This window comes from Ursus americanus, chromosome 27 (genome assembly GCF_024610735.1).
Source record: "Ursus americanus isolate L20-20 chromosome 27, mUrsAme1.1.p, whole genome shotgun sequence".
Lineage (NCBI taxonomy): Eukaryota > Metazoa > Chordata > Mammalia > Carnivora > Ursidae > Ursus > Ursus americanus.
In genome coordinates this window covers 5,479,680-5,493,801 of record NC_142153.1, presented here as the reverse complement: position 1 = coordinate 5,493,801, position 14,122 = coordinate 5,479,680, and the positions used below count along the sequence as shown (strand labels likewise).

The 14,122-nt window shown below is 49.2% G+C and overlaps 1 protein-coding gene across 1 annotated transcript in view; it reads left to right on the top strand.

Moving 5' to 3' along the window:
- Positions 1-14,122, top strand: part of IKBKB (inhibitor of nuclear factor kappa B kinase subunit beta) — a 63,849-nt gene that overhangs the window by 42,994 nt on the left and 6,733 nt on the right. The window contains exons 10-21 of the mRNA XM_045779103.2: positions 1,088-1,217; positions 1,582-1,776; positions 2,435-2,549; positions 4,096-4,219; positions 4,791-4,942; positions 5,121-5,182; positions 6,230-6,339; positions 7,509-7,558; positions 7,668-7,767; positions 7,976-8,123; positions 11,463-11,590; positions 13,779-13,869. Coding sequence (XP_045635059.1) covers positions 1,088-1,217; positions 1,582-1,776; positions 2,435-2,549; positions 4,096-4,219; positions 4,791-4,942; positions 5,121-5,182; positions 6,230-6,339; positions 7,509-7,558; positions 7,668-7,767; positions 7,976-8,123; positions 11,463-11,590; positions 13,779-13,869 — 1,405 coding nt within the window. The remainder of the gene's footprint in view (positions 1-1,087; positions 1,218-1,581; positions 1,777-2,434; positions 2,550-4,095; positions 4,220-4,790; positions 4,943-5,120; positions 5,183-6,229; positions 6,340-7,508; positions 7,559-7,667; positions 7,768-7,975; positions 8,124-11,462; positions 11,591-13,778; positions 13,870-14,122) is intronic.

The following is a 14,122-nucleotide window of genomic DNA, read 5'->3' as shown; positions in this document are numbered from 1 at the left end:
GATAGCATCCCGTGACGAAGGACTTGACATAACCATCTCCATCTTAAACTTGGAATGGATTCCCACCCCTCACCCCATCTAGAAATCATCTCTTTCCTAAATTCACATAACAATTTAGCTGTACCTCTTACCACCTCTAGTAGCCTCTACCTTGTATTACATTTAGTTTTGCTTGGGTTTATCTCCTAGTCAACTGTGAGCCTTTTCAAGGTAGGGAATTATATTTTACTTCTCTCTGCATTCTTGTGTAGCTGCATAATGTGTAATAGTCAACAAATAAATCTTTGTAGTTTGAACAGCATTGCAATCTAGTCTTAGAGCCCGAATGTGAACACTTAAATAGTAATGCCAGCATTGGGTAGTAGTACAAAAGAAAGCAGCAAGGCAGTCACACACAACTGAGTAGTATGGATAATAATTACCATGAGTATTTAGAGAATGGGGAGAGAGGTATCGTGTGGACTAGAGCTTTGTGGAATGACTCTGGATGAGCTGGAACTTTCTGGAAGGATCTGGAAAGATGTGCAGGGCATGGATAGATGAAGAGGAAGTAAGTTTGAGGGGGAAGGAGTGAGGGGAGCAAAGGCATGTTCGAGGGCGCAGTGAGTAGGGAGTTGATCTCTGTGGAGGCTGAGAACACCTGCACAAGGCGGACCTGTGCCTGGGAAGGAGTGTGAACTTTGTTGTGGGACCACAAGTAGTTTTTTGGGAGGGTGTGGATTAACAAATCTGGCAGGATGGCATCTAGCTTGTGTGTGGGGCTCACCTGGATGTAGGACATGCTTGCGACATTTAAAGAGCTTCACAGATCATTCTCATGCAGCCAGGTGGAGATCAGTCTGTTGACCCATCTGTTGAGAAATCTTGGCTTTCAGGGGGTGTCATAGCAGATTAGGAGAAGGGATAAGCTCCCGAATCATGGGTCTGGCTGGAAATGTTTGCTTGCCCTCAGATGAATTCATTTTCAGTAATCCCACATCGGCTGCCACGGATGTGTTGTGGTGAACGTATGTGAGGTCGCACGGGAGGCTGCCTGAGAACGGCACTGGAGCTGTCCCCTCCCACACCGTGCTCTTGTTCCCCGCAGCATCCTGGCACAGCGGCTGGAGAAGTGGCTGCAGCTGATGCTGATGTGGCACCCACGGCAAAGGGGCACCGATCCTGTGTACGGGCCCAACGGCTGCTTCAAGGCCCTGGATGACATCTTAAACCTGAAGGTGAGCACAGAGCCAGGTCAGCCTCGAGGCAGCACTCCCCGATGGGCTGTGGCAGGGCTCGGGAGGAAGGGGCTCCTTAAAAAGCGGGTCATGGGCTACCTGAGCAGCAGAAAGGGAGGCCCCATGCGAGTGCGTGCCCCTGGGCCAACTGACGTCACTTGTGAGGTGGTAGCTATGGACAAACAGGTGTATGGAAGACCAGAATTATGAACCTTGGCACTGGGGCTCCCTTCCCCCCTCTAGCCTGGCCCCTCTGTTTGTGTGGCTGGGAAGTGTTTGTTAGCAGCAAACAATCCAGGCAAATAGGCGGGTCTCTCTGTAAAGATGCGGGTTTTTTTCCAATAACATCTGGGTTATGTTGCAGCTAGTTCATATCTTGAACATGGTCACAGGCATCATTCACACCTATCCAGTGACAGAGGACGAGAGTCTGCAGAGCTTGCAGGCCAGAATCCAGCAAGACACAGGAATCCCCGAGAAGGACCAGGAGCTGCTGCAGGAAGCTGGGCTGGCGCTGATCCCTGACAAGCCTGCCACTCAGTGTATTTCAGATGGCAAGGTGAGCCCCTGCTCCTTACTGAAGGCCCCGTTTTCCTCAGACTTTGCCTCCCGGCTGTTCGGATTTCAGCTCTGCGTTGTCACACGGTACAGATACCTGCCCGTGTTTTCATTTGGAATGTGGGGTCCCCTGCATGGCCTAACGGGAGACACAAATCCCTCCACACTTGACTCGTTACTTCCAGACCACTTGGGACACCTCTCCATTGCTTTTGTTGTCAAGCAATGCTTCATTCCTCTGAGTCAGCCAAAGCTATTTCCAGTGTACCTCTCGTGCATGGAACCGTGCGGACAACCACGGCTCTATGCACGCCACGGTCCCTGCCCCGAGAAACTGATACAGTCAACTTAGGAGAAGCAAGAATTGGACAGGAAGGGAGATGGCGAACATCTACATTGCACAGTAAAGCCAATAGAGAATAGATAGAAAGTAATAAGTTGTAAATAAGGCATACATTTGGATAATAAGTGTAAAAGGAACGGGAAAGGAAAGTCTAGGCTGGAGTCATTGAGAAAGTCTGCATGGGCGCTCAGTACTTGCCGGCTGAAGATGATGCCATTGGTGAACAGCGGGAAACGCTCTGAAATCCCTGTGTTATTACCTGGAAAAAGCAGGGGTAGGATCCACAAGATCTCATCTTGTTCTTGTCCCTTTGTAGCTGAATGAGGGCCGCACGCTGGACATGGATCTCGTCTTTCTCTTTAACAACAGTAAAATTGCCTATGAGACTCAGATCTCTCCCCGGCCCCAACCTGAAAGTGTCAGCTGTATCCGTAAGAACATCATTGTTTGTTTGTTTTTTTAAGTAATCACTTATAATGCTTGGGACAGGGTAGGAGGAGGGAGAGACATGGACCAAGGGAGGGGTCCACACCAAGGAGATGAGCTTACCTAGTCCTCAGGGCAGCCTTCTTGACTTGGGGCTCATGAGTAGCCCAGCCAAAAAGAGGAAAGGAAGTTTTCAATTTCAATGTCATAAGTAGAAATTTAAATACAGGACAGAGAATACTGCCTGCAAGTCTCTGAACTTGATCAAATCAGATGGCCATTTTATTTATTTTTGAAGTTTTATTTATATTTTAATAATTAGTAACATGTACATGATACAAAAAAATCAAAAGGTACAAAAAGAATAAACAGCAAAAAATAAGCCATCCTCTCTTCCCAATTTCCCGGTCTCTTCCAGGGAAACTGCTCCTGTCAGATTCTTGGGTATACCTTCCAGGAGTATTCTACACATTTATAAAGTTTATATATATTTATATCTCCCCCCAACAAATGGTAGCATACAACATGTACTGTTCTGCACCTGGCTTTTTCACTTAATCATATATTTCAGAGATTTTTTCCGTGTTGGTGCATATAAAGCTCCCTAATTTCTTCTTTTTTTTAATAAAACTTTTTTCTAAAGATTTATTCATTTATTTGAGAGAGAGAGAGTGCGTGGGAACAGGGGGAGGGGCAGAGGAAGAGGGAGACAGAGAATCCCCAAGCAGACTCCCCACTGAGCTCAGAACCCGAAGGAGGGCCAATCCCAGGACCCTGAGATGATGACCTGAGCCAAAATCCATTCGGCTGCTCAACCAGCGAAGCCAGCAGGTGCCCTGAGCTCCCTAATTTCTAATGCTTGTGTAGTATTCTGCCGTATGAGTATTAGATGGACATATTAATGCATCCCCCATTCCTGCTACCACACACACACGCACACGCACGCTCACACATTTAGAATAAGCAGATCCGAAGTCCAAAGTCTTAGTTCCAGACTTACTGCTTATTTAAACGTGTTCTAGTACTATTGGTTGAAGCTGAATTTTTAGAAAACTTTGTATGACCTTAAATGTTGTAAGCTAAAGGTTTCTATTGAAAGCATATGAGCCTGTATACACGTGATTGTCTATACATGGTTCACAGAATGTTTCTTCAGCTCGATAGTATTTATTGGTGCTATTAATGGGTACAAAAAATATATGTGACAGTAACTAGGCTTATCACCCAAAAAGTTATGTAATAGCGTAGTAGTTCCTTTTTTTTTTTTTTTAAGATTTTATTTATTTATTTGAGAAAGAGAGAAAGAACACAAAGGGAGAATGAGAGGGAGAAGCAGACTCCCCGTGGAACCGGGAGCCCGATGTGGGGCTCAATTCCAGGATCCCGGGATCATGACCTGAGCTGAAGGCAGACACTTAACCAACTGAGGCACCCAGGCGCCCTGCGTAGTAGTTCCATAACTAAAAAATGTAGAAGTCCCAGTGAAGTCGCAAGGCAGGACTTGGTTAATCTCAGGGTGTTCTCTGACGGTTGCGTACGTCTCTGTTCCAGTTCAAGAGCCCAAGAGGAACCTGTCTTTCTTCCAGCTGAGGAAGGTGTGGGGCCAGGTCTGGCACAGCATCCAAACCCTGAAGGAGGACTGTAACCGACTGCAACAGGGACAGCGAGCTGCCATGTACTGTGCCGGCGGTTTGGGGCTTAGCTTATTTTAAATTGCTTGGTGGCTTTTGCCACAGGGAGGTGGTGGAGGCAGGGAGCCCAGAAGCCACTGGTAGGAGAGACAAGAGGGAGACACTGGTTTGGACGGGCAGGAAGTGGTTGGCTGGGCAGGATTGAAGGAGGCCCTTTTAGACTTTATGAGGTGAGTGAGGTCAGCACATGGAGCAGGAGTGTAAAGTGAGGGCCAGGCTGACTGAACTAGGGGCAGAATTTGGACATGGAAAAGCTCATTGCAATTTGGGTCAGCAAAACTCCCCTGACTGTCATGCCGGAGACTGCCTGACTCCCTCTCCGGGTGGCTAGCCCTTGGTGTGGTACCGTGCCTAACTCTGGTTTTGGTGCAGAGCCACATGCTCGCTGAGGGCTAGGAAATCGTCTTTATGATTAGAGGTGGCTGCTTTTGTTGTAACAATAATAATTATAGTAGAGACCTGCCTTGGCGATTGAGGTGGTTTTGTTATTGTACAGGATATGATATTTGGATCCCCAAGATGCCCGAAGGTTCTGTTTTCTTGTGGTCCCTGCAGGATGAATCTCCTTCGGAATAATAGCTGCCTCTCCAAGATGAAGAATTCTATGGCTTCCATGTCTCAGCAGCTCAAAGCCAAATTGGATTTCTTTAAAACCAGCATCCAGATTGACCTGGAGAAGTACAGTGAGCAAACTGAGTTTGGAATCAGTGAGTGTACTCTCTGCAGTCCGTTGGGAGAGACCATTCCTGTCCTTTTTTTTCCTTTTCCTGAGGTTTCTTTTGCCTCTTATAATTGAGTTGTTTGTTTCTGTTTTGGTTTTGCGGTGTTTTCATTTTGTTTTCTTTTTTTCCCCCTACATTTTTTCCCCTACATTTTTTCCCCCAGCATCAGATAAGCTGCTGCTGGCCTGGAGGGAGATGGAGCACGCTGTGGAGCTCTGTGGGCGGGTAGGAGATGCGTTTTAGATTCCTGTCCTTACGGGGTGGGGGTGTTGGGGGGGGGGCTCTGATTCCCGTTTCTCACTCTCTCCTCAAACACTGGATCGATTTGTATGTCCGAAATCAGGTTGTCCTCATCATGCTAGGAAGAGGCCAGGCTGGTAGCTAGTAAAGGGAGCCCCACGGTGGCAGCTGGAGGAGCCACCCACACCTGGTGCAGACTTGAGTAAGGAGCAAAATGTGAAGTGTCCCTGCAGGCAGCCCAGACCTCTTCCTCTTAGAAAGGGCCTCTGATGAATGATCGACACTTCTTTCTGCCAGAGGTTTTGCCTAGCTTTGTTGAGACCCTAAATCCACAGGAAAGAAAAAGTGGAAGCATAAAGTCGTAGGACAGCATAAATCAAATACCACTGAAAAATGTTCATTGTGAGGGAAGGGGAAGTAAATATAGCTTTAGTGAACCCCACACAAATTGAAGATTGAAGGCTCCAAGGCCTTTCCTGGACTTTTCGCCATTTTCTGCGGTAAACTTGGGTAGGAACCTTCACCTCTGTGTCTTAACATCAGTTTCTATGAATCAATACTGACGTGTGCTTAACGGTGGGTATTATGTAGATAATACCTCCCCTCGCCACAGAGACAGTGAGTGCTCCGCCCCACCTTGGCATTCACACAGTAAGCTCTGAAGCACGGGAGCCCAGGCCTCCCCACGTGGGATGGACAAAGTAGGGGAAGGGAAAGGAGTGCGCTTTGGGCATCTTCTCTATGCCAGGCACCCTACCGGGTACTTCACCTGCTGTATCTTATCTAACCCCTAAAGTGGCTCCTTTAAAAGCCTGTTTCATGGCTCAGGGATAGGATGATTTGCCCACGGGTCACACAACTAGAAAGTGATAGACCTGAGCTCCAGACCCAGGCCATCTGACTCCAAAGTCTGTATCCCTTCTAGCCAGTCAGTCGAGAGTCTTCAGTGCATTTGGAGGGTGTTCCCCCCAAATCTCGCGCCTCAGAAGGCTCTTATTACGTCAGTTGACATTAGCACAGCTTTTTCATTAGGAGAATGAAGTGAAGCACCTGGTGGAGCGGATGATGGCGCTGCAGACCGACATCGTGGACCTGCAGAGGAGCCCGATGGGGCGGAAGCAGGGCGGCACGCTGGACGACCTGTGAGTAGCAGCTGGGTGGCGGGCCAACCCACAAACGCCCCAGACGAGCTTCTGCACGGGTGTTGCGATCATCCAGGGGTTCAAGTGTGGCTAGCGTGGCTGCTCTGTGAGACCATTCTGTGCAGCATGACCCTCTGGTGAAGCATGTTGGCACATTCCACAAGAGTTCCAGAGGTGAGCAGGTGCAAATCACCATTGCTGTCAGCCTTCAGCTCCGTATCTATCGAGTGGCGAGCAGCGCTGTCTGACTTCACAGAGTTGTGCAGGCCAGTTCAGATGATTCGGATAGAGCATGGGTTCGTCAGCTGTAAAGGCCATGAGGGAAGCAGCCTTCGCTATGGTATCAGACGTCACTGTCCATGCAGCCCGCCCTGATCCAGGCATGGTTCGAAGAGCAGAATGTAGAACAGAGAAGGAGCCTGGCAGGTCTTAAGAGTTTGAACCTGGGAACTGTTCATTTAAGTCTTTATCAGGAATTTGGCCTTGTCTCTAGGTGGTGATAAGATGTCCCAGCAAAGCCATCCTACCTGAAGGGAATCACGCGGAGCTCCCAGGGCACAGGTGGGAGGGAAGCAGGCAAGCTGCGTCAGACTCACAGGAGCTCTGGCTTGGGCTCAGCGGGGTCCTCTGATGCCTTTACTAGGACTCTCAGGACCAGAAGCTAAAATACCAGAAATCTGATTATCCGGAGTGTCTTATTTTCTCAAATTGTTTAACCCTTTATTCTCCTTTAATTTTCAAATGAAAGTCACCTCTGAAAATGTCATCCAGTTTCACTGTGTTGAGGCTGTAAAGGGATAGAAAATTGCGTTGCCTTTGGGCTTGAGCCCATGTTCTCTGGGCTTAGGCCCAGTGATTGCATTGGGGTCACTATTGCAGAAGCCATGTGGAGAGGAAATTCTGAGGGACAGAGTAGGAACTCACTTCCTTGAGACTCTCTCTCATTAAACCTTGGAGATGGTTCAGGTTTGATGGCGAGGGCCATCACTTCCTTGTTGTAGGTATCACCTGTGCTATCTCCAGGGGTAATGATTTTCTCCAGTCAAGACATAATGCCAGTCTTGTTTCTAAAAGTCAGCGATTGTACTGGCAGAAATTAGCTAACCAGTGTTTCATATGTGCTTATTTGACCTCACATCTTGACAGAGCTTCTCCTTCATATGTTTCAGAGAAGAGCAGGCAAGGGAGCTCTACAGGAGACTTCGGGAGAAACCCAGAGGTGCGTGGGGCATTCTGTGTGCAGTGGGGGCCTTGTTTTGTCAGTATGCGGCATTGGCGCTCTCTGGCAGCCGCCTTGAGGAACTGTGTGGCTCTTTCCCTCTTTCCAGACCAGCGAACGGACGGCGACAGTCAGGAGATGGTCCGGCTGCTCCTTCAGGCCATCCAAGGCTTTGAGAAGAAAGTGCGAGTGATTTATACACAGCTCAGGTATACGCCCCGACTTCCCTTCCCGAGGGTGGAATTTGGAGAAGCAGCGAGGCCACACGTGAGCTCATTTTCTCACTCCCCTCCGACTTGCTTAACCTGGAGAAAAGTTATCCACAGCTGCTGTTGGATTCGTAATTCCCAGGGATTATGTTCTCCTGCTTTCTCCAACCCCAGTGCCACTGGAGCTTTTCACGTTTATTCTTTACAGTAAAACTGTGGTTTGCAAGCAGAAGGCTCTGGAATTATTGCCCAAGGTGGAAGAGGTGGTGAGTTTAATGAACGAAGATGAGAAGACTGTTGTCCGGCTTCAGGAGAAGCGGCAGAAGGAGCTCTGGAATCTGCTGAAGATCGCCTGCGTGAGTGAGCCCCGCAGCCACGCCCTCAGCCCGCCAGCCTCTCGGGGCCTTTCCACCTCTGTGCTACTGCCACTACCCTCCAAAGGAGACCACAAACCCCTGACCAACGGCTCAGCTGCCACTGCCCCGATCGCATTGCCCTCCTCCAGGCCGGGGTGTGGGCGGGCAGGGGCAGGCTGGCACCGGGTGTTCTTTCTTCTGCATGCATGCGTTTCCTGTGGCTGCGTAGGGAGGTACCATCACAGAGTTACTCCCTCACGGTTCTGGAGGCCGGATGTCTGAAATGAAGGTTTTGGCGGGGCTGGGCCCCCTCTGCAGACTCTAGGGGAGAAACCTTCCTTGCTTCTCCCAGCTTCTGGTGGCCCCAGGCGTTCCTTGGCTTTTGGCCACAGCACTCCAGTGTCTGCCTGTGTCTTCACAAGGCCTACTTCTCTGTGTCTGTCTCTTGGGTGTCTCGTATAAGTACCCATGCCATTGGATTTGGGTGCCCTCTCAGTAGCCCAGGGTGATCTCCTCTCAGGATCCTTAACTGCATCTGCGAAGACCCTTTTTCCACTAAGGTCACATTCCCAGGTCCCCAGAGTTAGGACACGGGTGGATCTTTTGGGGGGACCTTCATGCAGCCCACGACAGTGCATGTCTGCATGACCTGGTTGATCCTTACCCGAGCCTGTGCTGCTTAGTATTGTCACCCGCATTTTCTATGCCCACTGTCTTACTGTAGATTTTATTTATTCACTTGAGAGGGAGAGAGACAGCATGAGCAGGGGGAGCAGCAGGCAGAGGGAAAAGTAGACGCCCTGCTGAGCTGGGAGCCTGACATGGGGCTCAATCCCAGTACTTGGAAATCATGACCTGAGCCAAAGACAGATGCCTAACCAGCAGAGCCACTCAGGTGCTGCCCGCCCCCCCCCCCACTGTCTTACTATAGCTGAGATTCCGCTGCATGTTGCTCAGAGAGAAAACAGGACACAAAAAAGAGCCTAAGACAGAGAGGGAGAAGAGCCATGTAAAGACCGTGGAAACCAGAGCTGATGGGAGAGAGGCCCGCACTGTGCAGGCCGCAGAGAGGTTGCCTGGGATGAGGAGCGATTTAGTCACTGGTAGTATTAAAGAGCAAAGAGGAAAATGCGAAGATAGTTGCTTAAGGTGCAAGCAGGATGCAAGGGTGGTGTTTTTAAGATCATGGACTGGAGCAGATTTGTAGGCCAAGCAGAAGGAGACAGTGCACTGGGGGGAGATTCACAGTATCAAAGGGGCAAGAGATAGTTGAGTCTCCCAGTCCTGAGAACAATGGGTATCAGCATAATGAGCATGCATGGAAGGATTGGCCTTGGGAAGGGGGGGGGGTGACATTTCCTCCTATAAGGAAGGAGAGAAAAACAGAGAGATGACAAGGAGAAAAGATTTAGGAAAGAGAGAGAAGTTGAGGGATTCCTAGTGATGGCCTGATCTGCCACCTGCATTCATATGCCCAGGAGCCTAGGAATGGGATGAAAACTGGAGGTTAAGGAGGAAAGAAGCATGGTGCCCGACCCAGGGGCTCATAATCTGGTGAGGGGCACACACAGGGAAGTGGTTTTGAATTTGGGGGCAGGCAGTGTTAATCAGCAGCTAGAGAGCTGGAAGCTGAGCTGTAGCATGAGTGCCGAGAGTCACGCCAGCCTCAGTCTTGGAGCTGAAGTTCACAAGGTGTTGCTTCAGCTGAAGAATTAGTAGGAGTTACGTGGGTAGGTGGAGATGACCTTCCAGCGCGAAGACTGCTCTATCAGAGGCACAGGACATTGGCCTGAAAGAGTGGGTGTGTTCTGGGTGCTACACGCGGAGTGTTGTGGTGTGGGGGAGAGGGTATCGTGTGGAATGAATTGGGGAGGCAGTCGAGGGCCAAGCTTATGCAGGCCACACTTGGTTTTGAAGGCATAGAAAACACCGCAGAATTTGTTTTTATCTTTCATGTTGCAGGAAGTTAAGTATGGGAATGGTATGATCACATTTGGGTTTTGGAGAAATCCCTCGTGGCATCTGCAGAACGGATTTGAGACTTGGACAGACCTCACCCCCGAGAGGGCTGGAGTCTTGGAGCCCCTGTGCTGCACAGGACAGGACAGTGGAAGGGTTGCCGTCCTGCCACACTCACAGGCCCAGGCAGAGTGGAGGAGGCAGATGGCTGGGTCTCTCCGTGGGTGACGAGCAGCAGGGTGAAAGTGGGTGCTTGACCGGTTGGTTGAGGCTGAAGCTGGACCTTGACGTTCAGCTGGAAGCAAGGATGTGGAACCAAGGTAGGTCCCCCAGCTTGCGAAGCTGAGCGGGATTGAAGTCCCGCAGGCCGCAGCAAGGGCAGGAGCCAGGTCCACGAGAAGATGGCGAGGCCGACGGATGAGCGTTCGGCTGGGGACTTGGAGAGCGGAGGGGCATGAGGTGCTGAGAAGGTGGACAGTAGGTCTTACCTGCGGCCTGCAGGCCATTGGAGCCCAAGCCACTGGTTTAACCTCTTGACTGAGGCAGAGTGGCTGCAGCAGCCATTGACCGCTGGGGGCCGTCAGAACATGTTGGTTTTCTTCTCAGCCGTCCGACGGATGATGCGATTCACAGAAGGCCACTTACAAGCTTTTTGTGTGTCTCAGTCTTCAACTTGGAAAAATAAAACCGTCTCTGTCTTAATTTCCTTGTTAGAGTTTGTTAAGCAAACTCATGAATAAACCTGCGAATACAGGTATTCAAATCTCCCTATATTTAGAATCTTTTACCAAAAAGTATACCTATAGCGTCTGCCTCGGCTCAGGCCATGATCTCAGGGTTCTGGGATCAAGCCCCACGGCTGGCTCTCTGCTCAGCGGGGAGCCTACTTCTACCTCTGCCTGCCACTCCCCCTGCTGTGTGTGAGTGAGTGCTCTCTCTCTCTCTGGCAAATAAATGAAATCTTAAAAAAAAAAAATACACCTATAGACGCAGAAATTTTCTTTTTTTTTTTTTTAAGATTTTATTTATTTATGTGACAGAGGGAGACAGCCAGCGAGAGAGGGAACACAGCAGGGGAGTGGGAGAGGAAGAAGCAGGCTCCCAGCGGAGGAGCCCGATGTGGGCCTTGATCCCTGAATGCCAGGATCACGCCCTGAGCCGAAGGCAGGCGCTTAACGACTGCGCTACCCAGGCGCCCCTACGCAGAAATTTTCTAAGCCGAAATGCAAACCGTGGTCATGAGTAGGGATATTGACTAATAATTTATAGGAATAGCTAATGTCTTGTGTTCCATAAGAAAATACCATGGTGTGAATGCAAAATTGGGATCATCCCTTTGCTCCAAAATTCTGTTGACTTTCTTTTGGTTTTGTCCTTTAGAGCAAAGTCCGTGGCCCTGTCAGCGGAAGCCCAGACAGCATGAATGCTTCTCGCCTCAGTCACTCGGGTCAGCTGCTATCTCAGCCTTCTGCTGCCCCCAACAGCCTACCCGAGGCCATCAAGAAAAGGTGGGTCACTGTTCAGTGCCAGGCGTGATGGCCACAGGCACATCAGGAGGTCATGGGAATGGAAATGCATGTGTATCATTGAGAGATCATTTCATCTGTCTAGTGATTCCATGCATGTTTTTCTTTGTGTTGGTTCATATGCGAGGCAGATGTGGTATTTTATTCTCCTGGTCCCTTGTAATTTGCTAACTAAGTGCTTTTCTTGTCTGAGGATTGGGTTACAAATTGCTTAATGAGGATATCGAAAGTGCTAGTCCCGTCAGCCATCATCTGTGTTCAAAACCAGATTCCCTGCAGGGTGTGCCCTGTGGGCCACGCCTTGGTTGTCTTGCCTCCTCCCTCTCACCTCCCACCACTCTGAGTTACCAAGCTACAGTTTTCCTCCTGCTGCCTGTCCTTACCCCCACTCCTCCCACTCCTCCCTTGCTTTCCCCTCCTGTCCCCTGGGCCACTGCCACCGAGGTGGTAAGCAGAGTGTTTCTTTCTGCAAGGCGTTTCACCTCCCTGCTTCCTGTCTGGTACCACCTCCAAGCCCTTTCTGGTCAGATGAGTCTTCACAGAATACCATTGGATCAAGTTATTTTTTGGCCAGTAACTAGTAGTGGCTTCCCGCTCCCCTAGAGGGTCCAAGCGGAGCCTTTTCAGACACATGCGGCCACCTCCGAGCCACTCTCCAGGCTGCTCCCCTGTCCCCTGGCCTAGCCCGGTGATTCTGAAAGTCTGACCCAGACCAGCGGCATCAGCAGCCTCTGGGCACTTGTTAGAGATGCAGGTGCTGAGTCAGCTGCTCGGGGGCGGGCCCCGAAGGCAGCTTCTCAGAAGCCTGGCGGGCTGCCTCTGGCCAGTGTCCTGCCCTGGGTGGTCCGCCCATCTGCAGGGCACATCTGCTTCCCTCTTCTTCCCCCTCCCCCAGTGCCCTGACTACTCATACACACAGAGCTCTCTCTTCTGTGTTTTTGTTTCTAGTTCAGCCCCACGCCGTTTCTTCAACACCTTCTATGTGTCGGGTCTTAGGCACTGGCGATGGGTAAAATCATTCCCGTGACCCAACCTTCAGACACAGAAAATAGACTAATGATTGCCTAGAGCGGGTGGAGGGGAGGATGGGAAAGCGCTGATAATGGGTACAAGGTTTCTTTTTAGACTATGAAAATGTTTTAAAACTAGATTGTAAAGATTGTATAATTCTGTAAATATACTAAAACTATCAAATTATACAGTTTAAATGGGTGAACTGTATGGTATATAAATTATATCTCAATAAAGCTGTTTTAACAATCCTGTTCCTATGCTTGGGGAATTCCTAGCCTGTGCTGTTGTGGTGCTTAATCATACGTGGCCTTAGATTCTTGACTCTCTCCCCAAGCTGCGGTGAGCTTGAGGATGCTGACCGCTCCTGTGCCTCTTCCATTGCCTCTGGAGCTGGCACTGAGCCTTCAGCCTAGTTAGTAGCCACACGGGCTGAGCGAAAATGTGGCCTGTGTTCCTCCCTTCAGAGTGTCATGCTTTGCAAGGTGAGTGGAGTTCCAGGGCACTGTCTTGGATTGGGCATAGTCCCTCCAGTGATACTCTGGAAGCTCTGGAAAAGTCGTCCCGGGAGAGGTTGTCTGTCCATGTCATGGAGCTGAGGTTGGAATAAGACAGCAGCTTATTGTACTCTCCCCTCTCTCCCCACCACAGTCCTTGAAAGGACAGGTGCATTTCTTATCCTAGAAAAGAGAAAATGGATTAAATCAAATCAGCTCCCAGAACTTGCTTTTTCACAGATCTCAAGGAACTATGGAAATGGTGAAATTACTTGGTCTATATAATTTTTTTTCTATTTCAAAAATTGGAAAACAGGTGATTTGTGAGATATCTTCAGATTTGGGCAATTTGGAGAGGATTCAACTATTTAAGTCAGAAAGCACTCATTTACTTCTAACTTTTCTATTAAAAAGAGATCTTCTTTTTCACACCGTGAACGGTAATGCCTATCTGTGGCTGGATGTGGGCTTCTGAAAAGTGCTTAACGAGATGAATGAGATTACTAATCAGGACGTGGTACTTTGAGACACTCAGCATCAAAGTAATTGTAATTTAATTTTTAAAATCTTGTCAAAAGCTCTGTAGCATATCTTCTAAGCAGTAGTGTTATCTCTGAAAAATCAGGTTGAGCATTTTCTAATACTGCGATCCTTTCCTTTAGTGAAGAACTGGTGGCTGAAGCACATACTCTCTGCGCCCAGCTAGAAAACGCAATGCAAGACACCATAAAAGAACAGGACCAGAGTTGGAGGGTAATGGGCTGTGTGAATCCCAGCTGTTCCATGTCTGTCCTTTCCACAGCAAACCCGAAAAAGAAAATGGGAAGGCAGTCCAGCGTGTCCTCCGTCTCAGTATATGCTTATGCTTTTCTAGTGCATATTTATTATTGTTCATAGTGATGCTAACAATTACTGAATGGGTGCAGTATTCCGTTTAATCCTCGTAACAATTTTCGTAAGGAAGGTAACGTCATTCTGAGAAGGTCTTTCTCTCCCTGCGGTTTCC